A 20834-nucleotide genomic window follows, 5' to 3' on the forward strand; every position below is an offset into this window, starting at 1 on the left:
GAAGTGAAGTATAGGGTAGCCAGCTGAGGGGCCTGCCGGGTTCAGTTCAGTATGGCCTGAAGGTCTATTCAGGAAGCTATTTCCTAGCAGTTTTAGGGCTGGCATTCTGGGTTGAAAGCAGCTACCTCAAACTTCATAGCCTGGCCTTTTATATTTTCTCAGGCCCTAGTTTTATCTTCCAGACAAACTCCATTTATTAAGTCATAACGTTCCCCCCACTTTTATTAAGCACAGACATCTGTACTTGCAAGTCAGATCTTTAGATCAGCATAATACCCAGTCTACACCGAGTGTCTGTAATGAGCTGACCACATTTCAATCAAAAGCCAAAGACACCAGACATTCTAGTTTGCCAGGGGACTTTATTCTGGGTGATGGTGATTATCTTTTGGCTTTTTGAGATAAAGAGCTCTGAGGCCCTGTGCAGGGCTCTCCTCCCTGCAGTGGGTAGTTGGAAGTAACTGTGACTGTTTTGCAGGTCAGTGAGGCCCAGCAGTGTGTCGGGCTTAGCCAGGTCAGCTGCATTCTCCTCTGGGCTGCTGTAGTGCTAGAATCCCAGCATTAGATGGAATCCAGTTCCCAGAGGCCAGCCCCCATCCAGAGCTAAAATTCCTTTCATAGCCCCCATGTGAGTCTGGCCTCTGCTTCGCCAAAGGCAAAGAACTCAGTGCCTTTCCAGGCAGCCCCTTTCCTCCATGACTGGCAGAAACATCTTCCTTATGTGGATTCTAAATCCTGCCATCTTGAAGACACCACCATTTGCTGTGGTTTTCTCTGTGGGCCACCCAGGACATACATCACCCTTTATGCATGCCAACCCTCTATATAGTGGAGCCTACCCTATATACCACATTTTCTCCAAGACCTCCCTTCCCTGGGCCAGATCGCCCCGGGCCCTTGGGCATTCCCTCGCTGAGCATCTCTGCCCTCGGCATCCTGGTCACCTCCCCTGAATTTTCTTCAGTTTATCCAAGTCCCCCAGAGTGGAGGGCTGAGGCGCCCCCCATGGTGCTGGGTTCAGCCAGCAGAGCGTGCAGCCATTAGGAGCAGCGCCTGTTGTTTCTTTGTTCCCACTGAACCAAGTGTCTGCTGAAACCCGATGGTGCCAATTGTAGTCTCTCACCTTTGTGCTCAGCTGGGGCTGAGGAGCCCAAGACCTGGATTGATCTTGTAAGCACGGTTGGTTCTGAGCTTGGGGGCCAGCCCTCATACCTCATTCTGCACACTCACCTCCAAGCCTACCTATGCACTGTGCCAACCACTTTGGATCCTAAGGCCAGTGGGAGTGTGGAATGGGCAGGAGAGCCCATCCTCTTGGCGGCAGCTGGAGCTCTGCTCCATCCACAGAGAGCTGGGCTGGTAAGTCGTGTGGAGAGCAGGTGGTGTACTTAGACCACACATTCCACCTGCTCTGGGTAAAGCGGGGTGCTTAGGAGGAGCAGTGCTTCAACACTTCTGGGCTGGGCCCCTGGCAGCACCAGGGCTCTGCCCACGTTCTTGACGGTTGAGGTCAGAGGGAGCCCACAGCTCCATTAATCAAGTTAAGCAGACCTGGTGGTATGCATAGCAGAGCTGGCCCCTGCCAGATGTCCCTGTTCCTCTCAGCAGAGTAGCACTTCAGGCTGCACTCCACGTCCTTCTCTGGCAACAAGGCTCAGGGCCTTTGGCAGCCTTAAAATCATCTCGGTGGCAGACGGAGCATGTCTGGCCAAGTCTGTGGCTTTCTCTTTTTATCCTGTGAGTTCATAGAAAATAGGCGCAAGCCTTGGTTTCCAAGAAGACGAAGATAACAGTAAATCAGCCTGTTAACCCGCTGTCAGCCCACCCGGCCCCCTTTACCTTCCCCAGGCCATTGGGCCTGTGAGCAGACAGTTGTGTCGAGGGGCGAGGTCCCGGCATCACAGGATTGGCACCGCATGAGGAGGCAGCACCACGTGTGCCGAGGCCTGGCTGAATCCATCTGGGATCCCGCGTGGTGGGGGTGGGAGGTCAGCAGATAAGAGCATTCTAGTGCCTTCTTGTCTTCCCTCCCCCCAGCTTCCCCACCTAACCTTCTTCTGCTCCTAACCTAAGCAGCACAGATTTTGTGCAATGACAAGGAAAGGGAACATTCAGTGCCAGGCTTTTAATTACAGTTGCTTCGGGCTGCTGGCCTCTGTGCCAAGTGGCCATGGAGAGTGTTTTTATCACACCACAAAGCCAACAAGGTCGGGTCTGTGGTGTGTGCCCTTGGCACCTGGTTAGGGTGGGGCTGCGCTCGTGGCCCACTGGAGAAAGACTGGGCCCAGATTGGTTCACACAGGCATCAGAACAGCTGGCCAAGTGCAGCCCTGGGCTTCAGGGAGCCACGGAACAAGATGGAAATGCCTGTTGGGACCTTTAGAGCAGACTCCAGGGAAGGCCTGTAATTGGGTAGGAAAGGGGTCTTTAGGAGGATGGCCAAGCTCTGGAAGGATGATGGGGACAGATTATACTGTGGGGTATGGCCAAATGAGAGAAGTACAACAATAATCATGTCCACAACACTTCACAGTTTACAAGGAGCTTTCCACTTGCTTCAGCGTGCTTAATCCTCACATCAACCCTGCTTAGGGGACACAAGCTCAGACAGAGGAAGTGACTTATCCAGAGTCACACAGGCAGAAATCCAGGACTGAAGCCACAGCCTTTCACCACATTCAGCTGTCTTTCCATGAGGGGTAGGGGCAGATCCCCTGAGCTGGAGCCTCCAGGGCAGCCCTCGCTCAGGGCAGCACTGTGGTGACGCTGGTGAGCACCACATGCTCAGAGATTTTGGAGACGGAGCATCGGCTCTGCAAGGACAAGGACTTGTGGCTGGCAGAGGAGCGGGGACTAGGGGCCTTCAGAGAGCCGCAGGGACCTGGGCCAGGCAGGCAGCAGGAGAAGGCAGCCTTAAACTGCTCCCGGAATTTGCCTTGGTTGGGAGACAAAAGACACAGCCATAAGGAGACAGATGCAGCAGGAAGGGGCCTTGAGCCCAGGGACACCCACGCAGCTCCAGCCAAGCTGCCTGTGAGGGGGCGGGGAGGGAGGGAGGGATAGAGCTGGGAGGGAGAGCCCTGAGGCAACCTCGGCACCGCCAGGGAGAGAGGACAGAAGCCCCGGAGTGGGTTCCCAAGGAGAGACGCAATTGCCATCTGATTCCTTGACTGTGCTCTGGCTCGGAGTCTGACTCAAAATGTGGTGTCTGGCTCAGGGGCCTCAGGTCACCTCTGCTCTCCTTGGTGTGTACGTGGGGGTCATTATCTGTTGCGAGGCTTGTGTCCTCTCTGCCCTTTGATGATGAAAATGACAGCAGCAGCAGCCCTTTTGCGTTTGGCAGTCACGCTGTGCTGGGCGCCTCAGCCTCTGTCCCCCAGAGCATCCCAGCACCCTGAAAGGCTGGAGTCCTTTATCCTCACTTCACAGATGAGATGCACAAAGTTACAGTGGCTTGCCCAAGGCCACCCAGCCAGAAGCTGAACCCAATTCTAATTCCAAAGCCCTTCTCAAGGGGGAGGAGGGAAGGAGGGACCACCACACCACGTTATTCAGCCCAAGTATACCAGGGAAACAGATTTTGTCAGGCTGAAGCCCCTTTGATCATGTGTCATTAGACTGCCAGCCTCTCTGGTGCCCAGCACAGGGCCAAGCACATAGTAGGTGCTCAGTAAATGTAGGCCAAACAAAGGCATATGTGTTAGTAAGTCTGTCTGCCCTCTCCTCCCCACACAGCTCATCATCTGTTCTCTTTTCTGAGCTGGAAACCTGCAGCCAGCCTTGTTGAGTAATTCTTGAGTCTCAATGAGGGTTATACTATTGACTCCTGATCCCTTCTTTAACCTTTTAATAGTTCCTCAAAGATTATTTCTGTCCAGGCTTGAACAGTCATCTGGACCTGTTCTTTAGAAGTCTATTCCCAAAGTCAGAGGGCTGGTGAGTCACACTTCTGCTGAGCTCAGCCTCAGGGCCATTACCACCCTGAGACTGGGAGGTAGAGGGAGGGGGTGGGCACTGTGGGACAGCAGAGAGGAGAGGCCTGGAGTGGGAGTGGGGGCGGCAGGGGAGGAAGACTTCCAGAGGGGACAACCCCTGAGATTCCAGTCGCTCTGCCAGTGTGTGTCTAGCTGAGCTGGGGAAGCCCTTTCCTGGGCCTGGTCTGTCTCTGCCAGTGACCCTACTTTAGCCCTGACACCTGGACTGTGCAATCCTTCCTCAGGCAGGGGCTCCAGGGCCCTCCTCCCACAGGTCTGACTCCCTCCGGGGAGGATGGACTCCTCTGCCTGAGCTGATTGGAGGTCTTGCTGTGCCTGCACCCGGGGTGGGAGTGGGGGGTGAGCTGGCCTAGCCCCTGTCCTTCCACTCACTCACTGGTCTGCAGAATCTGCAAAACTGGATCCTGGGTGCCAGCCACCATGGGGAGTGTGGCCCATCTCCCACTCAGGCCAGGGCTGCTCGGAGTGGGTCCTCCCAGAGCAGGATCACTGTGCCCACAGCAGGTACATCCTCGCCCACCATCCTTTATTTGGGCCCTGGCTTGGGGATGGGGAGACTTGTCATGTGGACTGTTGGCCACCCTCAGTCACTTTGCATCCCCAGCCTGCTCACCACTGAGGAAGTTGTAGATGATGGGGTTGGCAGCGCTGTTGGCGTACACCAGCCAGTGGGAGAAGGTGAAGCAGGCGTAGACAGCTTCACGGTCGCTGGCTTGGCGGAACATCCCGAACACCCTAGGCCCAGGGTGGAGGAGCATCAGAAATGGGGTAGCTGTGTATGCATGTATTGGAGTGCTGCTCACAGAACCTGAGCTGTAAAGTGCAAGAGTTCCTACTGCCCACTTCTGTCCACGTGTCCTGGCCTTCTGTACCTGAGGTCTTGGCCAGGGTTTGGGGTTCTCAAGCATAGAGGGTATCAAGCACCACGATGGGCATCTCTAGCCTCCTGGCCATTGGATCCCCTGGGGCTTCCCATCCACTCTCTCATCCATCCTCACAGCAACAAGATGAGTCATAGACATCATCCATTTTTCCATTAGGGAAACTGAGGCTCAGAGAAGTAAAGTGACATGCCGAAGATCACACAACTAGGAAGTGGCCAAGCACAATCTCAAAGTGAAACTGTCTTCTGTCCAATAGCCTGCATTCTCTCCCTGGTGCCCTGTGACCCTCTTTGGCTGTCCCTACAGACACGTGCATGGTTAGCTCTCTCACTTCCTTCAAGTCTCTGCTTAAATGTCATTTCCTTGGAAAGGCTTTTTTTTTTTTTTTTTTTTTTGAGACAGCTGTGTCACCCAGGCTGGAGTGCAGTGGTGCAATCATGGTTTGCTGCAGCCTCAATCTCGTGGGCTCAAGCTATTCTTCCACCTCAGTCTGTGTAGCTAGAACTACAGGCACATGCCACCATGGCTGGCTAATTTTTTGAATTTTAGTAGAGACGAAGTCTCATTATGTTGCCTGGGCTGATCTTGAACTCCTGGCCTCAAGCGATCCTCCCTCCTTGGGCTCCCAACGTGTTGGGATTACAGATGTGAGCCACTGCACCTGGCCCCCTGCTTTTTTTAAACCATTGTATCTAAAGCAAAAGCAAAAACCCACCAACCCTTATCATTGTCACTCTCCGTCCTATTTTATTTTTCTTCCCAGCAGTTTTCACTGCCTGACATTATAATATACATTGATTTTTCTATTTACTTCCCTTCTCTCCTGCTAGAATGCAGCCTCCATGAAGGCAGGGACTTTGTCTGTCTTATGCACTTGTTCACTGTATTTCCAGCCCCCTAAAATGTGATGATTAAGTGAATGAATGCATGAATTTTCACGATAGTCCTAGAAGATGGAGGCTCAGAGAAGAGAAATGGCCTGCCCAATATCACATAGTGGAGAAGGGGTGGAGCCAGGTCTTTCTCCCAAACAAGGAGAGCTCCTTCCCCAACCTCAAACTTCTCCCCACCCCAACCATACCCCGTGCTCTCACCTCTTAAGGACATTGAGGACACTGATGGGCAGGTAGCAGAGGGCGAAGACCAGCAGCACCACCATCAGCATCTTGGCTGTCTTCCTCCGCGCACGCATCTGCTTCACTTCAGCCAGGAAGGCGCGGGCCCGGGGCTGGGGCTCTCCACTCAGGCCCTGCTCCAGGTCCCCCAGCTGGTCTGAGGGGCGCTTCCAGTTCCGCACCAGTGCTGAGGTGGTGCCGGGGATCTGTCCAGCACACATAGAGACAGCAGTGGTGGGTACAGCACCTTGGAAGGGTGGTTGCCTTTTGTGGGGCCCACTCCAGGCTGGACCCTGGGCAGGGTGGAGATGGGCAAAAGGATAAAACCCTTGCAAGAGGAAGGAATCTAATGTTTATGGTAGACTAACACTCTGTACTTGAGAGTGAACGATAGACTTTCATTTTCTTTTCTTTTTTTTTTTTGAGATGGCATTTCACTCTTGTCACCTAGGCTGGAGTGCAATGGTGCAATCTTGGCTCTCTTCAACCTCGCCTCCCAAGTAGCTGGGATTACAGGTGTGTGCCGCCACACCGGGCTAAGTTTTGTATTTTTAGTAGAGACGGGATTTCACCACGTTGGCCAGGCTTGTCTTGAACTCCTGACCTCAGGTGATCCGCCCGCCTCAGCCTCCCAAAGTGCTGGGATTACAGGTGTGAGCCACTGTGCCCAGCCTAGACTTTCATTTTCCATTAGCTCTTTGTGAAACCCCCTACAACATGCCTCGTGGAAAGATATTATTGGTCCTTAGGTATAGATGAGGCAACTAAGACTCAAAGAGGTGGGGACCCTTGACAAGACCCCAGGCCACATCCTCTCAACTGCCCATCCATCCTCCCTAAATCTCCAACACTATCTTTGAGGGTAGGGGTGGGGGTGAGTTGTGCCTCCCCTGGGTCATACCAGACTGTGAGGAGGCCTGGGCAAGGGGTGAGCAGGTGGGCAGCATGGAATGGCCTGGGCTAGTGCCCATAAGCCTGGGGTGGTTCTGGGCTCCTGGAGAAGCCTCTCCTGCCACCGGACACTCAAATCACCCACCACAGAGGGGCATGGGGCTAGATTTCTGGAAACGTGGGTCTAGAGCCAGCTCAGCCATTCGTGAGCTGTGTGACCTTGGCCACCTCATTTTCCTTTCTAAGCCTTGCTTTTATATCTGTCAAATGAGGAGGATCATGCCTGTGTCCTGCTTGGCTGGGGGGTCTGTGGGGAGCAGATGATGAGTGTTGGTGGACTGCAGGGCTGGCTAGCCAGGAAGGGCCCTACTGGACTGGGTGCTCCTCCAAGGCAGGACCTGGGTCACAGCCAGTCCGTGTCCCTATCCACTGCCCGGCGTGGCCTGGGTGCAAGCCAGTACTTCCTGTGGAATGTAGGTGACATCCCCAAGCGTGAGAAGCCCTTCCTGAGCCCGGTCATGTTCTGGCCTGCCTTTTCTCACCGCCCAGACGCCAATCCAGGACTCCCACTCGCTAGGCCAAGGGCCTCTGAGCACCCCTGCCCCCAAAAAACCTAAGAAACCCACCGTGGGTCAGTCTGTAATACAGGAAAGAAGACAGGCCCTGGAACCAGAAGGCTCTGCTGCTGTTGAATCTGGCAAGTTGGTTGCCCTTATTTGGCATTTGTGACGTGGGTAATGTTGCTTCTTTTGTTAGATAGTTGTTAAGACATTGGATGCAAAGTGCCTAATTTGGCAAGCACCACGGAGTTGCTATTATTATTGTTGCAGTGGTACTAAACTGAGCAGTGGGAGCTCACAGATCTGGGCTTTAGTTCCTGATCCACTCACTAGCTGAGTGGTTTGGGGGAAGTTATGTTGATCTTCTGGGTCTCGGTTTTCTCATATATTTAATGTGGGTAATATATGGTGGCTAAGAGGATGCAAGATTATCTGGGAGTGGATACTTCAATAAACGCCAACCACTAATAGAAGGACGTGTTACTATTCCATTCCAGGGTAGCCACTGGTGCTTTTGGCCTTGAGTTTGACGTGTCTCTGGGCTTCCCCTCTCTTTGGTTGCAGCCAAGATGGCATGTGCTGATGGCAGAGGACTGCCTACTCAGTTAGACCAGTAGCCCCCCTACCCCCAGCCCACGCAGTGACACCAGAGTGGGCCTCACCTGGCGGCCCCAGAGCTTGCGGAATATCTGGAAATAGGCCATGGCCATGAGGCCCAGTGGGGCCAGGTAGGTGACAATAAAGAAGCAACTGTGGTAGATCTTGGGATAGAGGTCATCTGCAGGGGTCAAGAGATGGAGAGTCAGGCCCAATCCGTGAGCCCCACCCTGCCCTGGTTAGCAATGCCACCCTGTCCTGACTAGGGCCAAAGCAAGGCCTAGGAGCAGCTGGACCCCATACAGCCACCATGACAGACAGAGACCCTGGAGTTGTCCAACTTGGGGTGTCCCTCCTGGAAGGACGTCTACACTAGAGCAGATGTCTACAAGAGGGGAGGCACCCACCCTGGGAGTATCCCTGGTAGGAGCCAGTCTAGGGTGTCCCCTAGGGGAATACCTGCTCTGGGATTTCCCACTTTGGAAGGGACCCTGCTAGATGCCTGCCCTAGGGGCACGGGCTCCCAAAGTGCCCACCTGAGGGGATGCCTGCTTGAGAATTCCACCATTACCTGCCCAGCGTTCATCACAGACCGAGAAGAGCCGTGTGCGGTTGGCTAGCTCGGGCAGCACACTGCTGCATTCCATGACTGCAGCCTGGGGCACCATGACGGCCAGCGACACAGCCCAGATGCCCAGGATGGAGCCACGGGCCCGCCGGGCTGTGCTCTTGAACAATAGTGGGTGGCAGATGGCATACCAGCGGTCCAGGGCGATGAAGCTGAGAGTTAGCACTGCCACTGACACGGACACGGCCTGCCCCATGGGGACACAACGTCGGTCATTTTGGGGGCCACCCAGAGATGTGAGAGTAGGTGAGTGAGGAGGCTGACGGCAGGTGCAGGGCAGTGCAAATCCTGACTCCACCACTTACTGGCTGTGTAAATGTGGGCAAGTCACTCACCCTCTCTGAGCCTCGTCTACAGAGTGGGAATACACCATCTACCTGGCAGGATTCTTGCGAGGATAAGTGAAATCATGTATAAACAATGTCCAGCTTTAGACCTGGCACATGGTAGGTGCACCCCTCCAGTGAATAATAACTTGCACCTACGTAACTTACTATGTGCTGGGCACTGTTCTCATCATCCTCATGACAATCCCACAAAGTAAGTGCTCTTGCCCCCCGTTACAGATGAGGAAACTGAGGCATAGAATTCCCTCATCCATCTGTCTTTATGCTCAGTGTCACCAGAGTTAACCAGTTGAGTGAGGAGCCTCAAAATAGTGGGACATCCAAGAGGCGTTTATCTCTGCCATGGAATGCCATCCCTTCCCCAGGCTGTTAGGAAAACGCCCTCATTCTGGGAGGCAGAGATGAGTCTGGGCCAGAGGTGTGTGGGCATTGCCTCTAGGGGTGCCCCCTGCCCTCTGGGGTGCAGGAAGTGGATCACAGGATACAAACTGAGAGAAGCCTTCCTTCCACCCCACTAACCCCATCTGGACATCCTGGTTTCCACCACTGGGGTCTTTCCTGGCCGGGGCAGGAGGGAGAGGAGAAGGCTGTTTCCATCAGGCCCCTCACGTCTGCCCCTTTGGGATTGGGAAGCAGGCCCAGGGTGTTGTGTATGTGTCACTGTGGGCTGGTGCCTCTCTCCTTGACTGTGTGCCCATGTAGCTGGAGGTGACTATATGTGTCCACACGTGTCTATGTATATGTCTGTGGCTGTGACCAGGAAGGGATCTCTGTGAGTGTGTGGGGTTGTGTCTGTGTCCTCGAGTTTCTGATCTGGTGGCTTGCCCTTGCTAGCAGCAGAGGATGACACTTCAGGGGTCACAAGCCACTGACCTGTCTGAAAGGCAAGTCTGGGGGTCACTGAGACCTATGCAAGGCCGTGGGTTTTGTACAGGTGTGACAAGGAGTGGTGAGGGGTGCCTGGGCAGAGCTCACCTGTAGATAGGGGATGACCTTGCAGAGGGCATGGCCGAACAGCCAGGACTCAGTGATGTCCACCAGCAGGCTGGCCGGCAGGCAGATGGCAGTCACCAGAACGTCAGCCAGGGACAGGTTGACGATGAAGTAGTTGGTGACCGTCCTCATGTGGTGGTTCCGCCACACGGCCAGGCAGACTGCAGGGTGCGGCGAGGTGAAGCGGGTGGCAGAGCCACACCCATCCTAGTTCTGCCCAATCAGCGAGCCCCTCCCCCCACCCAACCCCCTTCAATCCCCAGGGAAAGCCGGCAGCACTGCCGGGCAAGCCCTGGACCTACCCAGCGTGTTGCCCACCAGGGCCACGACGAACACAGCCACATAGGCTGCGATGAGGACCCACTCGTACTGTTTTGGGTACAGATAATCACGCCACAGATAGCGGAGAAACTCGTCTTCATAGTCTGGAGGCACAGGGGACGGCTCTCTGCTGGCAGGGGGGACCCCCATCTGGGCCCCTGGGGTGGCTGAGGGCTCCATGAGCTCAGGAGCCGCTGTAGCGGAGAGGCATCCTAGGCTCTGCAGAGGGAGAGGAGGGAACCTGGGCCAGCCCTCAGCCCACTCCCTTCAGGGTGCCTGGAGGCTTGCACCCAGGTCTTTTCAGGTCTCAGCCTCAAACTTCCTGAAGGGAGGAAGGAAAGGAGGGAGTGGGGAAAGAGAGAAGGAAGGAAATATTAGGGATTGTGCCAGGAGCTTTGCATATAAGTTCCCTCTTAATTCTCACAGTCATGAAATTGGTGGAGGGAGACAGACCTGGGTTGCATCCCAATTCCACACCAGTTGCCTTGGGTAGCTTACCTGGCCTCTTTCAGCCTCGGTTTCCCCATCTGTCTAATGGGGTGACAGCCTTACCTACCTTACAGGACCACGATGAAGAGTAATGAGCTCCGATGCGTGCCAAGTGCTTCACCAAGAACCTGGTACGAGAAGGTAGTTTCGGGGACGTTTCCGATTACCATTATTAGAGTACCCTGCTTTGCAGACGAGACCGAAGCTCAGAGAGATTGAGTCTCTTGCTCAAGGTCACAAAGCTCCTAAGCCAGGTCTGTTCGAACCCACCAAACACCGTAGATTTGGGAGGAGAAGCCATCCCGATTGCAAATATTTCTTGAGCCAGTTCAGAGGCTTTAACTTTGGGTTGGGAAAACGGGCCAAGGGAGGTGTTAGAGACCCAAGCCCCACCCGCCATACCTGCCAGACCCTCCGGTGGGCACTCGCGGACACGCACACATACAACACACACACAGCGGCGGTGGTGCTCGGAGGGACTGACGACCCGTTGCGAGCAAGGGGAGCATCCAGGCCCCCTAAAAGGACCCCTTTGGGTTCCCAGGGCCGCGGCGCTCCCCGACGGCCGCCAGGAGCCGCTGTTCCGGCGCCCGGGTCGCTCTCCATTCATAAATCCAGCCAGCCCAGCTCCCCGCCCCTCCCTCCTCCCGCACTCAGCCCCTCCTTCCCCCGGCTGGGCTAGGACGACCCCGGCCAGGTGCGGGAGGGTTGCGGATCCCTGGAGACTCCTGGGGAAGGGAAGGGGACGCCTTCATACCCCACTGAATGCCGGCAGGCCCGCTCCGTCCGCGGGACCTTCCTGCACCTCGGGGGCTGCGGGGGGCTCCGGGAAGGCGCGGGGAGCGAGGGCACTCGGAGCCTGCCTGGAGGAGAGCAGCGCTGGCCGAGGAGCCAGTCTCCCAGCACCCAGGTTACCCCCCGAGAATCTTGGCTCCTCCCATCCCTTGCCGCGGGTCCTTTGGAACCCCCATCCTGGGCCTGGGGGTCCCCCACACCCCGCACCTGTTGGCTCCGGGACCCGGGCGTTCTCGGCTGCTGGTCCCCGGACCTGGCACCGGGGACTTCGCCTTCCTGCGAGGAAGGCCGAGCCTCTGGGGGCCCGGGCTGCAGGAGGGGGCCGGGGCAGCCCCCTCCCTAGGCTGCGCTGCCTCGGCTCGCGGGGCTGAGCGCGATCCCCGGCAACTGCGCGGGCTGTGGCTCGGCGCGGGCTCCGCCGGGCTGCGCGCTGCGGGGAGGGAGGGCCGGCGGGAGGGGCAGGGCGGGGTGGGAGCCCCCAGACGGTCTTGGCTCCGTGTCTTCCAGCCCCGAGACCCGCAGGGCGGAGGGAGACGCTCGTTCCTTCTCGCCTCCCACTTCACGCTTCCATCCCACCTCCATTCATGCGTCCATCCGTTCATTCATTCCATCCTCATTCATTCAACATTTATGCCCCTGGCCACCCTGCATTCTGGGCGCACTTAGTGTGTGCCGGCGGGCCTGGCAGCTTCAGAGGGCCACAGTGCAGAGGTGGAGCCCAGCCCCGCCTCTCCTTGCTGCCTCACCTAACTGAGGAGGAGGATGGCACAGGTGGGTCATAGGGGTGAGACAGAGAGGATGCCTGCACCGCCTCCAGCCTAGCTCCGGATGCTGCTGGAACAGCTAGCTCCCAACGATGCCAGAGAGCCCTGCTCGCCCATCTCCCAGCCCCCCATCTTATCTGCCCCCAGTTCCTCTTTTTGTTATACCTACTGTTCCCCCCAAAAATCAAGGACGCCGGTGGGGACAGAAGTGGGGGTTCGTTAATTCCACAAATAACGTTTTATTAAGCTGTGTGCCAGGCCATGAGTTCTAATAATACAGCTACCGTTTGGATAATGCATATGATGCCTGCTCTCATTTAATCTTCATATCAACCTGGTGAGGTGGTCGTTATTGTCCCCATTTTACAGATAAGGACACCGGACCCACATGGGGCAATGACTTGCCCAAGGTCGCACAGCAGAGGCAGAGCTGGGCTTTAAGCCTCTGCCCCTCTCAGGCCTCTAGCCTCTCTCACCAGACAGAGGCTCCCTCCCCTGCAAAATCTCTCTGGCTGCTGGGGGAGGCAGGTGCACACCCAGGCAATTAACCTGTGGTGTGAGGAGGGTGTGAGGGCCCTGGGGGCTGTGGGGCACAGGAGGACAGACCAATTCAGCCAGGGCATGAGAACAGGCTTCCTGGAGCAGGGGCATCTCCATGGAGACCTGAAGAAAAAGAAGGTAGCCCTGCAAGGGGGATTGTGGTATTCGAGGAGAGGCATTCGAGGTCAGGAAACAGCAGATGCAAAGGTTTGAAGGTTGGGGATTCTGGAAATCACAGGTAGATGAAGGGTGACTGCCTGAGCATCATGCAGTCACCTTGGCCATCCCCTAGCTCAGCATAGGACCTTCCTAACATGTCACCCTCTGAAACTCACACTCTTTCCCTCCTGGGAGGTGACTCCTGGGATGTAACCACCATCTTTCCCGTTGCAGCCAAAGCCCTTTTCAAAGGCTCTGGAGATGCGCCATTAGGCATAGGAGGTGTGGGAGAGGAACTGGAGCAGCATAAGGGAGGGGGCCAGTGACCTTAACCTCTGCAGAACAGGAGGATGGACTGAAGCTAAACCCAAGGCAGAACTTTGTCGTTGGGCAGGTATGGCATCGGCATGGTGTGTGATGTCTTGCCTTCCCTAGGTGCTGACCAAGGTAGGAGAATGAGTGAAGGGACTCAGAAGAGGGGCTGCTGTGTGTGTGTGTGTGTGTGCGTGCGTGAATGTGTGGGTGCATGCATGTCTGCATATGTGTGCATGCGTGTGTGTTTGTGTTTGAGTCTTGAATTCAAGTAAGGGCTGCGGTGTGTGTCTAGGGAATCCAGTGTGTTTGAGTCTGACTGTGCGTATGAGCAGGGGGTGGGCTCTGGGTTGATGACTGGAGGTCACTCTGGGTGGGATGTGTCTGTCTGGGTCCTGATCTGTCCCTGTGTTTTGGCATTTGTGTCTATGGGGAATGTGTATGTGTGAGGAGATGACTGTTTCTCAGTGTGGATCTGAATGTTCAACTGTGGCTTTGACTAGCACTGGCCTCCCAGTGTGTTTCCCTGTGAGTGTGGGAATGTGAGTGTGGCCATGCCTTTGTGTGTAAGGGTCTGTGAGTGTGCGTATGTGGAACTTGGTACATCTGTTCCCACGGCAATGACTCATCTTATCCCCCCACATTCTCCCCGCTACCTGGAGCTGTGACTGTTTGCTATGTAGGGGCTGAAGAGGGGGCTGCAGCATGTGGGGGGATGGGAGGCAGATCTTGTGGGGACACTCCAATGACAGCTGCGGCAAACAAGGTGCAGCCAGCGGTGTGGAAGGTACAGATCCATGTTTGTCTGTGTGAGCGGTAGGCACCGGCCAAGCCCAGCATAGCCCAGGCTTAGAACCTAGCCCAGAGTGCAGATCTCTGTATTTCAGGGCCTCCCAGATACCATGGGTTGGAGTGGGCAAGGGGCTCGCTAGGTTCCCCCAAGTCAAGATACAGGGTGGTGCATGTCTGTGTAGGGAGGAAATCATGGCTGAGAATTCCCCCCAGTATACAATGTCACAGAGTCAGTCCCATCTCCACTTAAGAGGGATCTCAATTGCCAACCTTCCCCCACCCTTTATCCCTTGGTGCCCCAAAGGTGGCGGCTCCCCAGGTCAAGGGATCCTGAGAGATTCCTGCCATCACAAGCAACAGATCTCCCTGTCTTCCCTATCAGACGCTGGCCAGGGATTTTCAAGCCAGCAGCAGGAGCCAGGGCTCTGGCCTGGAGGCACTAGGCCTCGCAGCCCCTCTGGTCCTGAATCTGGCCTATTTAGCCACAGCCTAAGGGTGGGAGAGGCCAGTTATTTGGCCTAGATGGGCATGAGAAAGAGTGGGTGTATGCTCAGAGAAAATCCTGGGGGCGTGGTGGTGGGAACCAGTAGTGTTCTAGAAGACCTACAAGAAGCTGCAGGATTTTGGTCCTCGGGCACAACAGCACTGGCTCTGGGAACCCTGGCAAAATGCCCATGTCCAAGGGAGGGCCCCAGGGACCTCAGGTCCTCCATGTCCAGGCTGGGCTCCCAGCCCTGGCGCCTCCTCTGCCCAGGAAGGGCTGGCCTCAGGGCTTTGCTGTGCTTGAGCTGTCTGTCAACAGGGGCCCACACGACCTCTTTCCTGGAACCAGCCAGCTCCAGCCTTGTTGATCTAATCCTGAGCCTCTGAGCCACAGGTCCCTGTCATATCCATCTTCAAGTGTCACCCTAGGCACTGGCCCCAGGGGCTACCTCCTCCTCCTTCCCAATCCTGCTGTGACTTACAGTAACCTCTGTCTGGCTAGGACTAGAGTAATTGGAATGTAATTGGGTTTCCTCTTGCTAATGCCGCTACAGACCTGGGCACGTGGATAGGAAAACTCTGAGGAAGGCAGAGGTGCTTTGTAGAAGAGCAGAGACCAGGCAGCAGGCCGAGGTGTGGCGTGGGTGAGGGGAGGCCAGCAGAGATGGGCTGTGCTTCAGGAAAGGGGGATTCTGAGGGCGGAGCCTAGGAGGCCACTGAGCAGCTGCGGTGTTTTGGTCTTTGGGCCAACAGCAGTGGCCTCTGGGAGCTCATGCCCAGGGAGGGACCCAGAGACCTCCTGTTCCCCATATCCAGGTCCTCAGCCTTTGTGCCTCTTCTCCTCTGGATGGCCCCCCTCCTTCAGGGTCTGGGTGGCTTGAAGGAGACAGGCAGCCACTAGGAGAGGAGGAGCCCAGGACCCAGAGTCAGGCATTCTCTGTGACTCCCAAAGCTAGAGATCATTTTCCTCTGTTGTTTTGTTTTGTTTTTTGAGACAGTCTTGCTCTGTTGCCCAACCTGGAGTGCAATGGCACGATCATGACTCACTGCAACCTCCACTTCCTGGGGTCAAGTGATTCTCCTGCTTTGGCCTCCCAAAGTGCTGGGATTACAGGTGTGAGCCACCACTCCCGGCCTAGAGAGCATCTTCAAGCCAGTGGCAGGAGCCAGGAAGAAGGGGCTGGAACCGGCAGCCTTCTGTCTGTCCACTTACCCATATACTCACTCAACAAACAAACTCTGAGGCTGGGTAGGCTACAGAGACGGAGACTCTCCTGGTTAGGCTAGGGAGACCCTCATGGAGACAAGTGGACAGGGGTGGTGTGAAATGCATCAGGATGGAGCCTGTGGAGGCAGGATAGGGGCGGAATGGGACAGCACCAACAACAGGGCACAGAAACCACAGAAAATACATCTCCTCCCACCTGCCCTCACCCTGCCCCTGGTGTTGACGGGAGGTCAGGAGCCAGGCTTCGGGGTCAGGAAGACGGGGATTAGACCACCACTGTGCTGCTTACTACTGGGTGATCTCGGGCTGGTCACTTCCTTCATCTCTGTGATAGGCTAAATAATGGTCCCCAAAGATGTCCACGTCCTAACCCCCAGAACATGTGGCTGTGTTCCATGCAAAAGGGGCTTTGCAGATGTGGCTAAATTAAGGGTCTTGAGATGGGAAGCTTATCCTGGATTATGCAGGTGGGCCCAGTGTGACCACATGGTCCTTATAAGAGGGAGCTGGGAGGGTCAGAAAGAGAAGACAGGATGATGAAGAGGAAATGCAGCCCTGCCAACCCCTTGATTTTAGCCCCACAAGACTCATTTTGGACTCCTGACTTATAGTGCCGTAAGAGAATAAACTTGTGTTGTTTTTATTTGTGTATATATATATACATATTATATACATACATATGTAAACATATTATATACATACATATAATATATACACATTATATACATACATATAATATATACACATATTGTGTATATGTGTGTGTGTATATATATATATATATATATTTTTTTTTTTTTTTTTTTTTTGAGACAGAGTCTCACTCTGTTGCCCAGGCTGGAGAGCAGTGGAGCAATCACCGCTTACTGCAGCCTTGACTTCCCCAGATCAAGCAATCCTCCTGTTTCAGTCTCCCAAGTAGCCAGGATCACAGGCACACACCACCACACCTGGCTAATTTGTGTATTCTTTGTAGAGATAGGGTTTTGCTATGTTGCCCAGGCTGGTCTCGAACTCCTGAGCTCAAACCATCCACCTTCCTCGACCTTTCAAAGTGTTGAGATTACAGGTGTGAGCTACTGTGCTCGGCTTTGTGTTGTTTGAAGCTGCTAAATTTGTGTTAATCTGTTACTGTGGCAATAGAAAACTAACAGCTTCTCTGTACCTCGCTTTGCTGGTTATAAGATGAAACTAACAAGGACCTTTGCCATACAGAATTTGTAAGGATCCCCTGAGACCAGATAGGTGTGCAGGGCATCAAGAGCTGGGGCACCAGCAGGGCAGAGACAGACATAATCATACCCATGCACATATTTAAAAATAATTTAACATTTTAAGAAGCCGAAGCGGTCATCATTTGTCAGACATCGTGACACTTAAGTGGACATTTGGTATTGTTTTGAGCCATGTATTGGTGCTGGGGGCTGCTAAAGATCTAAACCCTAAAATAATAAATAATATTAGTAATAAACAATGGCCATAGTAAATGTGTGCTGGTATGATTATTTTAACAAAGGGACACACAAATGGGGGAAGGAAAAAGGAGGGGCCTGTTCTTCCTGGGAGGTTGTGTGTATGTGTGTGTGTGTGTGTGTGTGTGTATGTATGCTGGGAAAGGTGGGGAGCTGGGGTTTCAAACTATAACCTGGATCACCAGACATTTGAGGAAAATATTTAACAGGGCAGAGAAAGACCAAGATAAACAGAAAAAATTTCCAGAGGCAATTTGGGCTAGGTATTGAGGGATGAATAGGAGCTCATGGCTAGGCTTTGAATGAGACACGCTAGGCAGGAGTGGGAGAGGAAGAAGGGGCAGTATTCCGGGTAGATGGGACAGCATGAGCACAGGCAAGGGGTGGGCATGGTGAAAAGCCTGTTGCAAACTAGTATGCCACAAATACTAGTTTGGCCTGAGCGTATTCCCATGAAGAGAAGCAATGAGAAACAAAAAGATGGGTGAAACGCTGGCCTCCAGGGCAGGCTGAGGTGCTTGAACTCAATCTATCCCAAAGATGGTGGGAGGGTTTAACCCAGGTGCAACACAGACAGGTCGGCAGTTTTGTCCTACAACTTAAGCAGATTTGAAATTAATAATACATTTTCCTTGTAAAATATTCAAACCATTCAGAATAAATGAAAAGCATTATTTTTATTTCTGTGGATTACTATTGACTCCTGTATTTGAATATAGCGACTGTAACAAAGAGCCCCACCAAATGACAGTGGCTTTGAAAGTTGAAAGTGTTTTTCTTGGCTGGGCGAGGTGTCTCACACCTGTAATCCCAGCACTCTGGGAGGCCAAGGCGGGTGGATCACTTGAAGTCAGGAGTTTGAGACCAGTCTGGTCTCAATATGGTGAAACTAAAAGTACAAAAATAAAAAAATTCTACTAAATTTTTCTACTAAAAGAATTTTTACTAAAAATACAAAAAGTAGCTGGGCGTGGTGGTGTGTGCCTGTAAGCCCAGCTACTCGGGAGGCTGAGGCAGGAGAATCGCTTGAACCCAGGAAATGGAGGTGCAGTGAGCCGAGATCGTGCCACTGCCCTCCAGCTGGGCGACAGAATGAGACTTGGTCTCCGAAAAAAAAAAAAAAAAGGTGTCTTTCTCTCTCCAGGGCTGGTCTGGCAACTCCAATATCATCAGAAAGCCAGAATTCTGCCAGGATAGAAGAGTATCATGGTTACATGAACAGATTCTAGGACCATATTATATGGGTTTAAACCATGGATCTGCCACTTACCAGCTGTGTGATCCTGGGCATGCTATTTAGCTTCTCTATTTTGAGTTTCATCATCTATAAAAGGGGATGATATAGTACCCATCGGTGGTAGGGAGAATAATAGATGTCTGAGGCCTAATCTCTAGAATCTTTGAATGTTACCTTACGCGGCAAAAAGGACTTTGCAGAAGTGATTAAGCTAAACATTTTGAGTTGGGGGTATTATCCCGGATTATCTGGGCGGGCTCCATGAAATCCAAGGATCCTTATAAGAGGGAGGCAAGAGGTCAGAGCAGTGATAGGAGATGTGAGGGTGGAAGCAAGTGGTTGTGGTGATAAGAGGAAAGGCCCACAAGCCAAGGAATGCAGATGACCTGTAGAAGCTGAAGAAGGCAAGGAAATGGATTTTCCTGAGTCTCCAGAAGGAAAGAAACACGAATTTTAGATGTCTGACCTCCAGAACTGTAGGAGAATAACTTTGTGTTGCTTGAAGCCACTAAGTTTGTGGTTAATTTGTTACAGCAGCGATAGGAAGTGACTACATATCCCCATTGGGTTAAATGAGTTAACACATGCAAAACAGATTGAAAGGTGCCTGATGGGTACTTAGCATATATATAACTGTTAGCTACTATTATAATATTTATGGCAAAACTCTTGGCTTAGGCTGGGTGGAGTGGCTGACACCTGTAATCCCTGCACTTTGAGAGGCCAAGGTGGGTGGGTGGATCACTTGAGGTCAGGAGTTCGAGACCAGCCTGGCCAACGTGGTGAAACCCTGTCTCTATTAAAAATACAAAGATTAGCTGGGTCTGGTGGTACACACCTGTAATACCAGCTATTCAGAAGGCTGAGGCATGAGAATCACTTGAACCTGGGAAGCAGAGGTTGCAGTGAGCTGAGATCATGCCACTGCACTCCAGCCTGGGTGACACAGCAAGACTCTCAGAAAAATTAAAAAACTCTCGACCTACATCAGAGGTGGCTGGTCACGTCCATAATTCAACTAAGTGGAAAGGCACATCACTTCTGCTAACATCAAGTTGACCTAAATTTGGTCACCTGATCACATGTAGCTGCAATGGAGGCTGGGAAATATAATTTTTGTCTGGGTAGCCATGTCAGGTGGTGTCCAGCTGAGATGTAAGAGTTCTGTGACTAAAGGTAGAGGAAGCGGTGGTTATTGAAGAACTAACAGCATCTGAAACAATTCCTACTATGAAAGACGAGTTTATGGCTGGGTGTGGTGGCTCACACCTGTAATGCCCACGCCTGTAATCCCAGCACTTTGGGAGGCCAAGGCTGGCAGATCACTTGAGCCTAGAAGTTCAAGACCAGCCTGGGCAACATGGGAAAACCCCATCTCTACAAAAAATACAAAAAATTAGCTGGGCTTGGTGGCAGGTGCCTGTAGTCCCAGCTACTTGGGAGGCTGAAGTGGGAGGATCATCTGAGCCCTGGATATTGAGGCTGCAGTGAGCTGTGATTGCACCACTGCACTCCAGCCTGGGCATCAGAGCAAGCCCCTGTCAAAAAAAAAAAAAAAAAAAAAAAAAAGGAAAGGAAAAAGACAAAGAAAGAAAAGAGATGAATTTAGCAAAGGTAACTTCCCTCCAGAGTTTGGTTAGATACAAATATTTCCAGCTCTTTTTTCTTGTGCCATTAATTTCATGCACTATCTGTTAACTCCCCACTGTGTAAGATGAGACATCACAATTGCTTTCTCTCCTAATTCCTTTTGCTAAACTGCTACATTTGCATCTAGTTCTATATCCATAATTAAAATGTTCTAGTTTTGTGTATTGTCTATCTCTGAATTTCAAATATTCAAAATCAATAAAGTGTTCTTAAACAATATTATGATTATATAAACATTATTCTCTGCAGAGCCAAATAGAATCCTGGGACACATAGAGAAGGAATTATAATCTTATGGTTTAAATGCTGCTCAAAGGGAAATGCTCCAGGCTTCAAGCTCAAGTGTATTCTCCTCCACTCCCTCAGCTATTCAGAGTCATATGACATTTTAATTCACTTCATATTTGGACCATGACTTTCTTACACAATTTCTTGTTCTCATGGAGTTTCTAATTGCTTTCCTCTTTTCTCCTTGAGAGAAGAAACATATGCCTTTTAAGTCAAGTCATTAAAATCTTCCAGCTTCTTAATTACATTATTTGTTGAATGAAGCCCATTTTCTTCCTAAAGACGTTCTTCTCC

The 20834-nt window shown here is 52.8% G+C and overlaps 1 protein-coding gene across 2 annotated transcripts; it reads right to left on the minus strand.

Moving 5' to 3' along the window:
* Window positions 1-2110: 2110 nt before the first annotated feature.
* Window positions 2111-12015, minus strand: HCRTR1 (hypocretin receptor 1). 2 transcript variants are annotated; one of them, XM_054465320.1, is made up of 9 exons: window positions 11823-12015; window positions 10888-10948; window positions 10313-10653; window positions 9993-10171; window positions 8614-8857; window positions 8108-8223; window positions 5974-6200; window positions 4609-4730; window positions 2111-2935 (listed from the first exon to the last, which is right to left on the minus strand). In XM_054465320.1, exons 3-9 carry the CDS (start codon window positions 10509-10511, stop codon window positions 2745-2747), a joined length of 1278 nt encoding a protein of 425 aa, XP_054321295.1. In that variant the 5' UTR covers window positions 10512-10653; window positions 10888-10948; window positions 11823-12015; the 3' UTR covers window positions 2111-2744. The 2 variants fall into 2 exon arrangements, with proteins under 2 accessions (XP_054321295.1, XP_063526088.1); XM_063670018.1 differs by lacking the exon at window positions 11823-12015 and adding an exon at window positions 11578-11636 and having other exon boundaries at window positions 2356-2935.
* Window positions 12016-20834: the final 8819 nt, after the last annotated feature.

Source organism: Pongo pygmaeus, chromosome 1 (assembly GCF_028885625.2).
Source record: "Pongo pygmaeus isolate AG05252 chromosome 1, NHGRI_mPonPyg2-v2.0_pri, whole genome shotgun sequence".
Classification (NCBI taxonomy): Eukaryota; Metazoa; Chordata; class Mammalia; order Primates; family Hominidae; genus Pongo; species Pongo pygmaeus.

Excerpts from the sequence above, each read along its gene's own strand:
- HCRTR1 (XM_054465320.1), bottom strand. The coding sequence starts at position 10,511 with ATGGAGCCCTCAGCCACCCCAGGGGCCCAGATGGGGGTCCCCCCTGCC. Across the intron at positions 10,172-10,312 it reads CCTGGTGGGCAACACGCTGG|TCTGCCTGGCCGTGTGGCGG; the intron begins GTAGGTCCAGGG and ends CGCACCCTGCAG. Across the intron at positions 8,858-9,992 it reads AGGTCATCCCCTATCTACAG|GCCGTGTCCGTGTCAGTGGC; the intron begins GTGAGCTCTGCC and ends CCCATGGGGCAG.